The sequence below is a fragment of the Pleurodeles waltl genome, chromosome 3_1 (assembly GCF_031143425.1).
Source record: "Pleurodeles waltl isolate 20211129_DDA chromosome 3_1, aPleWal1.hap1.20221129, whole genome shotgun sequence".
Lineage (NCBI taxonomy): Eukaryota > Metazoa > Chordata > Amphibia > Caudata > Salamandridae > Pleurodeles > Pleurodeles waltl.
In genome coordinates this window covers 646,942,982-646,958,346 of record NC_090440.1, presented here as the reverse complement: position 1 = coordinate 646,958,346, position 15,365 = coordinate 646,942,982, and the positions used below count along the sequence as shown (strand labels likewise).

Genomic DNA, 15,365 nt, shown 5'->3' with positions numbered 1-15,365 from the left:
AGGAGCGGGAGCACCACAGAGCACCTCATCAGAAAAAAAAAACATGCTGGCTGGTACATTCTTCAGCAGAATGAAATGGAAAGGTTGAACAACTGTGGTCATATCAAAGGGTGCACCCCAACCGACTAAGCTGGTAAAGGATTTCCTCATAATGTTTAGCGAGAAGATACCCTAATTTGCATATCCCTGGCTATGCTCTGGGAGAGCAGAGCACAATCCAGCATACCTGTGAGCACTGAGGCTGACCAGGATAGGTGATGGCCACACTGGAGCCCCTCCTGTGTTTTTTTGTGTCTGATGCCCTTAATCACACGGAGCACAGAACGATTGACCCGTGGGAAGATTCTCTCAGTTTCCAACTACTCCTGTGGCCAAATCATGATCCCATTCTTTGTGCTACACCAACACAGAAGGAGTTTGTACATTTCTTTTTTCTATTTACAGTGTATACATTAACTTGAAAAATCCTGGAGTAAGTGCATGTGCTACGAACAGCAACGTTTTGAAACGGGAGGAAGGAATTCTCGCTTTGTGTTTCTGTTCTGCAGCCCATGCACTACCATGTAGATGTTTTACGTTTTGTGCATGCACTGAAGACATGAAAAAGAAATACAGACTCATTCTTCGTCAGTGCAACACAAAGAACAGGGTCGTGATAAGGCCCATGGAACCCTTTGTTCTGGGGTAGCTTAATGGTTAGATCCTGTCATTACTTGGTGACCATGGTAAAAGTAAGACTTTTGCAGGGCATAATATTGTGGAAATGTACTGATATGTACATTGTTGACAGTAAATCACTCCATGTATTGCTAGACGTCATTGTAATGCAGCGCCCCTTAAAGAGTTTCAGTGTTGATTGACATTGTGTTTGTCTTTATGCTTTGTCTTTGATTGTTGGGGTGATACCCTGCCACATCCAATAGACTAGATTTTTATTAATACACCCCTTCATGCTGAGTTAGACGAATGGGGGGAGGGTTGCGTTTTTTTGGTTCAGAGATTGCTGTTGTGCAGACCTGTACATATGCTTTCAGTGCACAGGTTCCAGAAACCATTTTAGGGATTACCTGAGCTGTGGGACCTTTCTTTAATGTGTGCTCTCCGATGGTTATACGACCATTTAAAGAGTGTCACCGTAGGTATTAGCTCTATATATTTGTCAGTTTATGTGTAATAAAGCATGTTTCCTTTTTATGAGGAAGTCTGGTTAGGTGTCAAAATTACTGAGTGCCGGTTGTTGCAGTGCTCAGTTCTGAGTCTCTAGCCCGCAGCACCTCCCCAGAATAAACCTTTGACTTCTGCCTGCAACCCTAAGAGGTAAATGATAAAATGGGATACTTGGTTCTCACTTGGGGAATCTGCAAGCTGGGTGTTCCAGGACAGAAAGAACCCAGTTTTTACAGTAAAGGCCTAGCACACCTCGGCCCTGGTTCCCTCCGACTCAGACTGCTTACACCTTATTGTGGATAGGTCTACTGCCTAAACCTTTGTGGTAGCTCGTATATGAAAGCCTAGGAAATCTGAGCTCTAGTCTGGCTATCTGCTGATGTAGAGTGTTCAGTGTATTTATATGTTTTATGTCTTGTGCCTCTCGTGCATTTTCGTTTTAATACATAAGTAAGTAAAACTGTTTTTCAACAAAATGTTTTGAATGTGTACTGTCAAATTAACCACATTTTCCTGGGGTAGGAAAACTCCCAAATCCTCCTATGAAGATGTGGGCTCACTTGCTTCGCTCGCGCTCTCAGCGCTAAAAGGAACACCGTTGACACTAGGGATTAGAGGGGAGGGCGCTTGCCGGTATTCTCCCATGAAGAGGTACCTATTGCCGTTTTCAACGAGTGATCCTAGCAGGGGAGCAATGAAATGTAACTCACAACAATAAGGGGGCATGGATATGAACAGAACTTTGAGACTGTAAACTATTAGGTCTGGGAGCACTGCAGTAACTTTACGACAACGTGGAGCCGAAATCTCAAATGGGCTTTAGAATCTGCCAGAGGTGTCACTGTAGCATCTGTCTCTGGTAAAGAAGGCAGAAGGTAACACAGCATCAAGATGTTCATTCCTCAGATCTTTAGTCAGACGTAAAATAGAAAGATGCCCTTCCCAGAGTTGCAGGCAACATTGGGAATGCATAGTGAGCTGGTAATTGCCGTCTCTGTGATTTACATGATTTATAGCACCTGATGGAATGTGATAGGAAAGGGTACAATGTATACAAAATTGAAAGGACACAAAGGACATCTCTTCTCTTTAGTCTTCCTTTGTTATCATAACAACGTTATCAAGCTTGGTTTGTGACTCTCTTTCTGTTTGCAGGTCGGGGACTCATGGATTACTAACTGCAACATGTGTACTTGTACCACAAAAAACAAAGTGACATGCTCAAAGTTCATCTGTGGAACATTGCCAAACTTAACTTGCACTGAAGAAGGTTTCGAAGCTGTCTCGTTTTTCGCCCAAGAAGACCCATGCTGCCCTAAAAGAGAATGTCGTGAGTACCACCTGACTTGTGCTTGAGCAACAGAGAACAGAGAAGCAATTTGAAAGTGAAGGGAGGCTGTGTGTTCTATGACTGTCCCTTCATTAATGATGCACTCAAATTTGGAATGAAGCACACAGTTCAGTAACCCTACTGATCTGACATAATATTATTTTTTTAATGTAAACTTTGCACATGAAAAGGTGAGCATGCATTACTGGTTTAAAACGAACCAGGTGTAGCAGAGACATACGCTTATTAAACAGGGTCGATAACAATGGTTTAGTTGTGAAAGAATAAGGGCCTCATTTACTTAAAAGTGGAGCAGTGTGGCGCTGCGCCAAAACTGGCAGCGCCGCACTGCATCACTTCAGAAACACAGGGATGCGCCGTATTTAAAACAATACGATGCACTGTTGTGTTTTCCCTAGTGCTGGCATTAAAATTAGCTGCCTAGCGCTAACGTAGGCAATCTTGCACCATAGTGCAAGGGTGCCTGTGTGGCAGGGAATGACACCTTCCCGCACATAAACAATCATCAATGGCGTTTTTCTCTTCCTAGGAAAAGCAAACACAAGGTGAAATAAAAGTATTTATCCCTGTAGTGTCGGTTTTAGCACTGCCTCTGGTTTGCAAATCCTTCGTAAATCTGGGGCAGCGTCAAAATGTGATGGGTGTTGCAGTGGAACGCTCACAGCAACACCCATTGTAAGCCCCTTTGCTGCAGAAAACTGCGTCGGTTGCCATATGTAAAAGGCGGTGTTAAGCCACGCAAAGTAACTTAACGCAACCTTGTAAGCATGGGAGATGGCAGTAATGGCACCTTGTAAATAAGCAAATTTTTCAAAGAAGGCCACGGTGCCACTGCTGAATGTTGGGGTTGCCAAATAATAAGACTGCCTGGTGTCTTATGACAGTATACTCTCCTTGCCCCTATGTCGCACTCTCAGAGGTTCCTTTTAATGTCTGCTTTCTCCCTTTGCAAAATTCTTTCCATTTTCTCTGCTTCATTTTCCCTGGTTTGCTGCTTTTTTCTGTCTTGTTCTCGATCGAAGTTTGATGGTTAAAAAAATAGGTCCCGGCCGCCAAAAGAGTGCCAGTTACCCCCTGCCCTGCAACCACCAGCTCAAGTTAAGCACTGATGGACAATAGTGAAATCTCTGCAAAAGGATTATGGACGTGATGCAAACCAGTGATACACCAATCAAACACTGCTTTTAAACCGAAATATAAGTTCTGAAGCACCCTATGTACTAATATGTTGTATTTCTTATTTGCAGGTTGTTGTACGTTGTCCTTGTTAATGAATGTTAAGCAGGCAGGTCCCATTTGAGAGAGACCCTCTCTAAGTCGTTGCAAATGCATGTATGGTGGCGTGCAAGGGACAGCAGACCACGATCCCTGCATTTGCCTTTCCATTCGGAAAACATTTTTTAAAGCGTTCCTTGTCCATTAAACAGATTCCTGTTTCCTGCTCAGCAATACTCAGGTGGTAAATGCAGTGGCCACACGGACCATTGTCTCTTCCCGCTTTCAACCAATTATTCCCATAAGAGGAGCTGTGCTAAGAGGCGGCTTCCCTCATGCAAATCAGTGTCAACTCCAACTTGAGAAGTTGTAACTTTTAAATGGTCTGAGGCCTCAAATTCTTGCCGCAATCCACAGTCTTTCCTGCCCCTTCCTGTTTGTAAATGAACATAGAATACCTATTTTAAGAGTCATAAAAGCTCTTCTGAATCACAAACTGGTTTTTGTCTCTTATCAACAGCTGCTTAAATATAAACTTAATCTGCTCCACATTTAGTAGTTATGTCTGTCATCTGTTTAATTTTGCCTACATATAGTAAATACACCAAGGTTGGAAATGTACATTACTATGATTAGTCTTTGCTCATACGAAGTTGCACAGCCACTCACCACTGACACTGCTCCCTTCGAGGGCTTACTCTATCCTGAGTCACATATAAAGAGTTCTATCAACTTTAGTGAAAGAGGCCTTCTGTTTCCTACTATTCTGTGATCTCCTTCTGACTGTTGTTCATTGCTGTTTTTGCAAATCTTAGCGGCTCTCGGTCGGTGTCTCTTTCGCCCGTTTCAAGGTTCAAGATTTCTTTCTCTTCCTCAATGGATGGAATAGTTGTGGGTCTCTAATAATTTAAATTAAAGATCAGCTTAAATGGAAACCCCCATCTGTATGAACTTGATCTGCTTGCTTCGAAGGTATTCAGTGGGGAAACAGCCCTTACAACGAAGGCTAAACAATGGAAAGCCTTTATAACTAAGGCTTTGCCAACCAAAAAGCTTTTACAACACCAGTCTTTTACAATGACATTTTTTACAACGAATGTGTCATTACCTTACCACGGATGCCTTTCATGGTAAATGCAAGTTTTTTGCACGTAAGTAGAAAGTATTTAATATATATATATATATATCCTTGTGCTCCTGGAAAATCAATGCGTTCCGAAGAAACTACAGTCCCTTGATCTGATCTCTTTTCTAAAGTCTACAATATCTTAGCTCTGCAGGAAACATGGGCTGAGCTGAGTTGTTCGATAACTGGCTTTATTGAGCACTGAAAGCCAGCTCTTAGCGAGAACAAGTACGGCAGACCAAAGGGTGGTCTATCTATATACACCTCAGTTAAATTGCAAGGGAACATTGATAATTAGCAATGGGAGATTACAGCACCCCTCTTGCTGAATAACCTTTACATCAATACCTGTGCAAGAAAGAAAAGGTCAAAACTCAATTGTTTAATACTGATTCTATGCGATTTAGCGAGGGATTATCCTCAAGCAGACTGTTTGATAATTGGGTATTTTAATACAAGCCTTGTCCAAGACCATTATGAGGACGTTGATGGGTCTCTTCCAGGGAGTAATCAGAAAATTAGGGGGCACATGTACATAACATTTTTCCTGTCGCAAACGGCCCGATTCGCAGAATCGGACCGTTTGGGACAGGAAAAAAACATTTTGGTATGTGCAGAGCCTATTTTGGGATTCCGTAGTCTATTTACCAAATTGAAAAATAAGTTTGTGAGTCACAATTAGGAAGGGGCGTTCCCTTCCTAATTGCGAGTCGCAGCGCAATGTAGCATTGTTTTGTGACCGTGAATGCGGTCACAAAACAATCACAGCTAGCACCAATTTGAAACTGGCGCTAACCCATTTGCAATCTGGAAGGTTGTGAATGGCAGGAAAAATATTTTTTCAGCGCAGGCAGTGGTTTATGGACCACTGCCTGCTCTGAAAAACTGAAAAGAAAACTTTTCATTTTTGTTTTTGAAATGCATCTCGAATTCCTTTAAGGAAAACGGGCTGCATTTAAAAAAAAAAAAAAAACAGCTTCATTTAAAAGCAGTCATAGACATGGTGGTCTGCTGTCTCCAGCAGGCCACCATCCCTGTGAGGGTGGCCATTCCCAAAGGGGTCACAAATTGCAAACTACCTCATGAATATACATGAGGTAGGTCATTTGCGACTCAATTGCGAATCGCAAACAGTGTAAAGTACACTGTTGTACATCTGGTTTTGCAACTTGTAAATTGTGAGTCGCTAAGACTCGCAGTTTGCAAGTCACAAAAATGGATCTTTGTACATGTGGCCCTAGGTGACTTGTGGTTCTGCAGCTAAACAGTGTGGGCTATAAAGTGTTGAATTGTCAGTTTCCAGAAGATATACCACTGAACTGGTCAAGAAATCTGCTCCTATCTTGATTACACCATCTCTATCATGGAAATGCTCTCTTCCTTAGAAAGTTATTGTATTGCTCCATGCACAGAGAGTGGCCATTGTCCACAGATCATTACCATAAATTCCAACTTATCACGCCTATGCCAGTGTTATGTGCAAAGGAATATGCACAGAGAATCTTAAGTGCCTGAAAAGAAGTGCCACTGTCAGTGATACCATCATGGCAGAATGTACCCATTTCTTGGCTGAAGCTGGAGCAGGTAATGTGTCTTTGTTTACAGAATGGACGAACCTCATCACCGGATTGCTTGCTAAATTCCTATGAACAGCTTGACGGTTCAGACTAAATTTGCTTCCCTTGCATCCAACAGGCTCAGTCGTGTAGATGCTCCACTCTGGGAGTTCTGATCCCTCCCCCAGAAGGCTTAGCCTAGCTCCTCTTGCCCCTAGGACATCCACTTAATGATTTGCTTCTTCATTTATTGCACTGGTACCTTGTGACTTAACTTTGGTCTTGATGTAATGCTGGTATTTAAACAGTCTCTGAGTGTCACTATCACCTATCAGTAATTCCAGTGCGATGCAATTTTGTCGATGACTGTTTTATTGAATAATTTTCTGGTATATCTTGTGCACCAGCGCTTGGGAGACTTTTTCCCTCATTAGCAGATCAGTGATGTGTGTTTTCGCAAAACGTTTTAGATGCTCCCTGTGGCAGGCACATTTGACAGACCGCACGTTCTTGTAGGAGGCTGGCCTGGTTTCAAGTGCGTACCTATTGTTCTTACACCTTATACCACGTCCAGTTATCCCTTACTAGTGAAATGTAGGCAGTGTCTAGAAGCCAGGCTCTCTAGAGGTAGCTGTAGCTGAGCAGCCAAGGCTTAACTAGGAGACATACAAAGCTCCTGCAATAACACTGTAGTCACACAGTACTCACACGAAAGAAAGAAAACACTCAGTGTTACAAAAATAAATGTACTTTATTTTAGTGACACAAATGCCAAAAATGCCATAGAGACTATACTTCACTAGGAGGTAAGTAATACACAAATTATATACACTAGTATGCAAAAACAGGTGTAAAAACAGTTAGAAACAGTGAAAACTTTGAAAATCACAGTAGTAAGAAATGGGCCTAGGGGGAACACAAGCCATATACTAAGAAAGTGGAATGCGAATGTCGGTTTCCCACGTAGGCAAGTGTAGTGTGTAGATGGTCACTGGGAGTACTATAAATCACCAACGGTAAGTACTTGAACCCATCGCAGAGCCCAGGAAAGTAGGAGTAAAGTACAGTAACTTTCCCAGAAGACACAGAAACACTAGAAAGAAGATTATGCGAGAACCAGAAGAGAATGCAAGACACAAACAGTGGATTCCTGGACCTGAAGACCCATGGAAGAAGGGGACCAAGTTCAAGAAGCACAAAAGAGCCAAGGGAGAACAGGAGCTTATGCTAACCCGGAGAATGAAGGTGCAAAAGAAGAACCTCAGGTGAAGAACAACAGTCAGTACTGCACCCATGAAGATGGATGCAAGTTCCTGGTTGGTGCAGCAAGCCTTGGCACACACAATGCTCACGTTAGTGGAAAATGGCGCTGCCTAGAACCCGGAGGGACCTGGTGGATTCAGGAATCGGGGTAATTGAGCTTTTGACAGTCAATGGGCTAATCCAGTGGTGCTGGTACCCAAACCTAATCCCCAGAGAGAAAGGAAAGAGTTGAGGTTCTGTGTGGACTACAGAGGACTGATTGCAGTCACCATATGTCTAGAGCTAATGAGCTCATTGATAGGTTAGGGGCTGCTAAATATCTGAGTATCTTTGATTTCACTTCAGGCTCTGGCAGCTTGTCCTCAGTGAAGGAGCAAAGATGAGGTCAGCATTCTCCACACCAGAGGGACATTACCAACTTAAAGAAATGACCTATGGCTTAAAGAATGCCCCTGCCACCTTCCAAAGGTTGTTGGACAGGGTCCAGTATGGACTGGAGCAGTTCAGTGAAGCTTTTCTGGACAGTATAGCTGTGTACAGATCCGCCTGGGAGGATCACTTAAATCACCTGAAGTAAGTGCTTCAGGCCCTGCAGAGTTCAGTTGTTTATCTGGGTCAAGTTGTAGGTGGAGGCCATGTAGAACCTCTCCATGCTAAAATCCAAGCCATATTGGTTTGGACTGCACCTACAACCCAGATACAGGTCATGGCCTTCCTTGATCTGACTGAGTATTATAGAAAATGTGTTCAGAACTGTGTGACCATTGTGGCTTCCCTGATAGAACTTCTGAAAAGAGGCCAAAGACAATCATGAGGACCCCTAGAGTGTCAGAAGGCCTTTGACAGTCTGAAAAAAAGATATCTGTTCAGCAGCAGTGTTGCCGGCCCTTGACTACTCAAAGAGATTTGTGGTTCAGACAGATGCTTTAGGCATGGCATTGGGGCAGTGTTAGCACAGGTAAATAATGAGGACCTTGATCAACCAGTTTTCTTCATTAGCATGCAACTTCTCCCCAGACAGCAAAGATGGAGTTCCATTAAGAGGGAAGCCTTTGTTTTGGTGTGGTCCCTGAACAAGCTGAGACCATACTTGTCTGATACTCACTTTCATGTTCAAACTGACCAAGGACCTCTTGGATGGCTCATGCTGATTAGCAGGCAAAATCCTAAATTGTTGAGGTGGTCCATTTCCCTACAGGGGTTGGACTTCACAGTTGAACACAGACCAGGTGTGGCCCATGTTAATGCAGATGGACTTTCCAGATTTTTCCTCTTAACTGATGAGGTCTACCATGGTGTAGGTTAGTTACCCATCACCTTTCATTTGGGATGGGGCCATGTGAGAAAGTCATAATTTTACCATGTTCACCCCCATTTTTTCTGATTGATGCTAGTGGTAACTGACTGTGCCCAGGCTCTGCTAACCAGGCCCAAGACCAGTGCTCTGAATAAAAGGTATATTGTAAAGTACTGCAGCTATAATTAGCAATGACAGACTCCTATAAGTCCCTAGTAGATAACAGGACAAGGGGGATTCAAACAACCTGTAAGTCCCTAGTATATAATAGGACAAGGAAGTTTAGAGGCCCAATAGATTTCCTGCACTGGAGTGTGCACTACTGTCTCTCATGCTATAATTTTTAAAGGCAGTCCTGCCTTGCAGACTGATGTGTGCAAATTCGACTTTAGAATTAAGGGAACTTCAAAAGTGATATTCTACCTTCTTTTTACATATGTCACCCCTAAGGTCTCTCCTAGGTGCCCCAATGGTGGGGTGTCATGTAACTATAAGCAGGGACATTATAAAAGATGTTTTATATTTCCTAATAAGGGAAAACTGTGCCTTTCATTTTTCCTCATTGTAGACAGCTCCGTAGGCTAATATGGGAATATTTTCCATATGTATTGCTAGGAAGGAGCTAAATGTGTCACGAAAGGACTCAAATTATTGGTGATGATAAATCAAACAACTTACCACGTGAATTTATTATAACTAATACAGAGAAGCATTGTTAAGGCTTTCTTTAGTGTAAACCAAATTCCTGCCTGCTAGTGGCCTTTCCTGATTGGTCAGCCTTAACAGGATTAGTCAGGCTGCTCTGATGAGGTCATAAGTATCCTGCACTAAGCAGAGGTTATCTGATGGGGAAGGTCTGCAGCTGCAGAGGCCAGGCCAGGAAGGGGGCTGGGTATTCAATCAAAATGGGCTTCAAAGGCAGCATGGCACAAACGAATGTCAGCCAGCCCTCCCCTCTTACCCTGTGCACCACAGTTAAATAGCAAGCCCATGAAAGGAATTTGCAGATGTCTGGGGGGGGGGGGTTAATGGAAGTGAGACACCCCAGTAGTCTTGCTCCTCTAGAGAAAAATTGTCCATGTTGGATTTTAAATTGCAGTACTTTATTGGACAAGAAAATACCACACTTTGGAGGACACTGTCATGCCTTTGGGTGGCACCGTGCAGCTCATTGGACAGCGATGCCACCCTGCTTGTCCCAAAGATGATTGAATAAAAGTGGCTGAACTGAATTGCAACCCAGATCTGCCTTCTTAAAGAAAAAGAAGAAGGACTGCCCTTCTAGAACCCTGGTCTGCAACCCAGAGGACTGCACTTTAAAGTACTGTTTGTTTTGCACACTGGAACTACAGACTTAAGGACTTCACCTTGCCTTCAAAAGGACTTAGGAGTGGACTCCCTGAAAGCAACATGATAACAGAGCTTTCCTGCACCAACTTTCACATAAGTCCCCAGCCTGAAATTTGTCCAGTAGACTTTTAAGGATTTGTCCTGGTGCATTGTGGAAACTGTGGTCCTAAACTTCCACGGACCATCTCAGAGCTTCTAGACCCATGAATATGTGGTTTGAACAGTTGGAATCATCAAGAGGAGCTCAAGGGAGAGGTTTCAGTAGTTTGGAGCAGCTTTTGGAAAAAGTTGCATAAGTAGTCATTTTGGTGTCATTTTAAAGATAAAAATATTTACTTTTTTATACATTGGTGTGGCGTTTTTATTGTGTTGTGTCTTACTTATTTACTGTGTTGATTAAATGCTTTGCAAACCTGTCTCCTACGTTAAGCCTGCCTGCTCATTGGCAAGCTACCTGGGGTTGAGCCAGGGGCTGGTGTTTTGAGACCTTGACTGGGACTAACATTGTCTTGGGGCATTATTGCTAGTGGTAGTTGTGTACTTATCTCTACTAGTAACTAGCCCCCAATATAAAGACACTTGACAAAATGACTCTTTGTTTTGTAAATTATAGCTCTATACAAACTGGATTGGCCACTACATAACAGTAAATTTGTCAGTGGTTTGTCTCTTATACATTAATATTTTAACATGATGCCAACAAGTCTTTGTCTGGTACACCCACTTCACAAGAGGTAGAGTTGCTATTGAATTTGTTTGAGAAATATTTCCATAGTGGACATACATAAAGAAGTCACTTGAAGACCCATACATGCTTTTGCAAGGCATTATTGCCTACACATAGATTGCAGAGCAAATGCCCAGGGGAATCAAGCCTGTCTGCAGAATCATTTAAGGTAGTCTACTTTTGGTATTTTTCTTTTGCCTTTTCATTTCCACCTTCAAAAAGGATACACTTGCTATTCTCTTCAGTGCTTATGACTACTAATGAAAATACCCTGGAGTAGAAGTAATAGCTCCTTACACATAATTCCAACTCTCCTCTATTAGATCTTCATTACATTCATATTTGTTTGGGTTATTTGGATTTTTCGCCAGTCAGCCCAGTGGAAACTGTGCAGCAGCATTGGTCTTGGCTTCACATGGAGCCGAGGCCAATGCCGTCATGCAGGGGGGCCCTCAAGCACCTTCAGAATGCGCACTGTCCGGAGAGCAGACAGTGCACCTTCCGAAGGGTGCTGGGTGGGGGGCCTGTACTGCTCATGCCATTGGCAATGCAGAGGCTCCCCTGTGGCCCCTTAGCACTGGCTTACTGCCAACCTTTTCATGGTGGTCAGACCAACATGGAAAGGCTGGTGGTAAGTAGAGTTGTAATCAGCCAGGTGGCTGTGAATTAAGACCACCATCTGACCATAAGAAAGTATGTTTACGGCGGGGACCATGGGCTCCTGGTGGTCCGACCCCCAAGGTGCTGACCACCAGAGACTGCCACAGTTGCGGCGGTCTAACCACCAGCCTTGCAATGAGGCCCTAAGTCTCTCTTTTTTAATACTTGAAGCATGAATACAGCAGCAGTCTGAATTAGTTGGAGTCATACCACGCGCATTGTTGGTGCGGCTAGGAAAATACTATTCCCATATTCCAATTTTAATTGTACAATGGTGTTAACTATAGGGATTTTTTATTTAGAAACTAAAAAAGGCAAAACCAACCATAAACCTATTAAATAGTTTTGTGGAGTGTTTTGCCCTCATATCACCTCACTAAGTACATCTTACCCTCTTTTCTAGGGTGAAGGCACTGTGGGAGATCTATACATTACTCTCGTCTGAGTTAAGAAGAGTTTCTCTCTGATATGTTTTCCTCTAGCAAAAGAGTATTACCAAGAAATAATCAGGTGTAATCATTTGACAGCCTTCAATTTCTTTCTGCTGATCCTTTAATTGACCACTGCTTGACCTGTTTTCACCTATTATTCTGACATTTTAGTTCTACGTTTAGAATGTGCAATTTTGAACTTGTCCACCCTTCATATACTGGAGGCCTTTGCGTAATCCAATTCTTGCATATTTCTTATCTGGCTAACAGTATTAAATATAACAGCAATTTGCTTATTGTCAGTAGTGGGGAGAATACATCAGCCACACCGAAAATAATTAGCGAAGAGCTTCCTTTGACTTCATGATGCAATATCTCAGTTATGACATTACTAGCTTTATTCCAATAAAATTGTATCACTGGACAATTCAGAAACATATGTAGCGTATCTGCTCTTTCTATTCCACACATATTGCACTTATGGATTATTTGAGTTCCAATTCTTGACAGCTTCATCAGTGTCCAGTAGGCCCTGTGGTAAGTCAACAAATAGTTCTTCCTAAGTGGGGTGCCTTTAACTGTAGTATAAAGAAAACACATAGACACTTGCCATAAGTCTTTTTCCCAGAATTCCCCAGCTAAATTGAACTCTCCATTTGCAGTGTCCATTATCAGCTAATTCCATAGCACTATTTAATTCTTTGTTGCTGTAGTATTCTGTGACCGTTAAACCAGCTTACTTGAACCCTTTAACCCTTTACGTCTTTTAGTGGATGATACCAGTTATTCAACTAGTAATATTTATATTTGGATAATTCTCCTTCAGTTATGTATTTATCTCTACTTCTTCCCACAAGAGTAATCTTCAATCCAGAAACAGCTGTCCCCTCCGATCGATACCATTTTTCTTTAATGGTTCTCCAAGCTTGCCTCTCATGCAGTTTGGTGTTTTGGGTGAATCCCAGAGTAGAGCATCTTAACTAAAATAAGATATTCCCTCTATCTTTTTTTAAATTGACCAACAACCGCGCTGACGCCTGTAAGACCATTAACTTAATTTTCTTGAAAAATGTTATTGCTCAGAATTTGTACAGGAAATGTGAAACTCCTTGCCTTTGATGTCTTTTGTCATAGCCACCAGTGTTAGACCTCATTTTTCATCTAAAAAGCCCAACAGTATTATTGGAAATCAGGGCTAGCCAACTCTCTTCTTTCTCTGTTCCTTCTCAGTTTTTCCAGGAGATTCTTATTCCCTTGGATAGCCATAGAAATGTGGTTAGCTTCCTGTGTATTATTTGTAGAGACTCTTACTTAAATGACAAAGGTATGGAATTAAATAAAAAGGTGAATTTGGCAAAACTGACAATTTAATCAGATTAGGTCATGTTAGGTCTACAATAGATTGTTAATGGGAGGGTCATCCATTTTCTCAATAATTTCTCAGTTTGCGCCAATGCTTTATTAAAATCTACCTCTGCTACCTTATCTAAATAATGTACTATTTATATCCCTAAGTTCCTCGATTCATTCTTCACTTCACTACATTGTATATATATGTTCAAGACTATGATTTATGTTTTCTAGGAGTTCACAGAGTTGCCTGACATTTCAACAAAATTCTGATTACTTGTTTTATATTGGAGAGGGAATTTCTCATGTTGGATGTATATACCACTAGGTCATCCTCATATAGTGCTACCTACCTCTCCCAGCCATTACATACAAAAGGGTCAATCCCACTATTATGTCCTAAACTCTTTGCCAATGGTTCTATATACTTGTTACTTAATACCAATATGAATCTGAGCAGTAAGGTTACCAATCAGTAATATCCTTGCTCTCAGGTCACTACAGATTTGATGAATTGATGTAGAAAACTTTTCTTCCCAAAGTAAGGGTTAGCTGTAAATATTTTAAGTTAAATCCATCAAATACCTTTGATTCATAGTTTGTTAACACAGCCATGGGTTTATTATATGTTGTCACCATAGTTATTGCACATATCAACCCATATTTCAGTTTGTGTACGTATCTCCCAAAAGGAAACTCTTTTGGTCTTCATGGATCAGCACTGCTACAACCTTGCATTTCTGTTTTGCTATTACACTTGTTAATATTTTATAATCCCAATTCAACAGGAATATTAGTCAATATGACTCACACTCTGACTTTTATCTGGTTTTAAAATAACATTGATAGTAGCCTCCATTGAGGTAGGTGGTAATGGGAATCCAGCCGTATACAGAGAGTTAAAATATAGGAATGACTTTCTCCCATAGCACTTGATATAGCTTGATGGGTATACCATCCAGCCCTGCTGCCTCATCTCTTTTAATTCTCTTAATTGAGTCTCTAATCTTTTCTTGCTGGATCTCCTAGTTTATCTCTGTTGTACATGTTACACTTAGGCTCAGGAGGGATATTTTTGTTAACCACCTTTCTGTTTTTTCCTTCTTCCTCAGCCTCTATCTCTACCTCTTCCACGTAGAGCTCTTGATAGAGTCCTAGGAAGGTGCCTCCTATATCCTGTGCATTCATAAGCAAAACCTGGTTGTCCCTTGTCGCACGCCTTGTCTTATCTACTTTCGTCTTCCATGGTAGCAGCTTACTGCAATTTTCATCATACTCAAAATGCACTAATCTATTAACTTCCAATCTTGTTCATACTCTCTTTCCCAGAGTGCTTTCTAATTCTTTCTTTAAATCTTTTAATCTTCTTTCTACGTCTGATCTCATGGTTTCCTCCAATAAGTGGTCCCTTAGTAATTCTTCAGCGTTTTCTATCTTCCTCTCTAATTTTTCACACTCCTTCTTAAACTTCAAAGAGATTCCCTTCATTAAGAACTAACACTACTGCTCAATAGTCAGATAGATGTTGTACTGGGATGTGTCTTATATCCCGGACCTCTTTCAAAATAACCTAATCTATTAGAACAAAAATTGATTGATTTTTGAACGGTGACCATATTTCCTATCATGAAAATGTACATCTTCTTTCCTCCCAAGCCCTCAATCTTCATATGTCATGCAGTCCGAAATCTTTTCTCATCTTTCTTACATATGCATATGTCTTGGTGGAATTTATTACTTGCCTTTTCGAGGACCTGTCCAGTGTGTTATCAAGCAGAACACTGAAGTCTCCATCCACTACTATAGGTTCTAGTAAGTCTAAAACCAATTTACTAAGCATTGTGTTTTTGCCTTGAAAAAGCTGTCGCTCTA

At 41.7% G+C, this 15,365-nt stretch overlaps 1 protein-coding gene across 1 annotated transcript in view; it reads left to right on the top strand.

The window, feature by feature from the left end:
* Window positions 1–15,365, top strand: part of LOC138284410 (intestinal mucin-like protein) — a 329,644-nt gene that overhangs the window by 139,242 nt on the left and 175,037 nt on the right. The window contains exon 7 of the mRNA XM_069223147.1: window positions 2,323–2,497. Coding sequence (XP_069079248.1) covers window positions 2,323–2,497 — 175 coding nt within the window. The remainder of the gene's footprint in view (window positions 1–2,322; window positions 2,498–15,365) is intronic.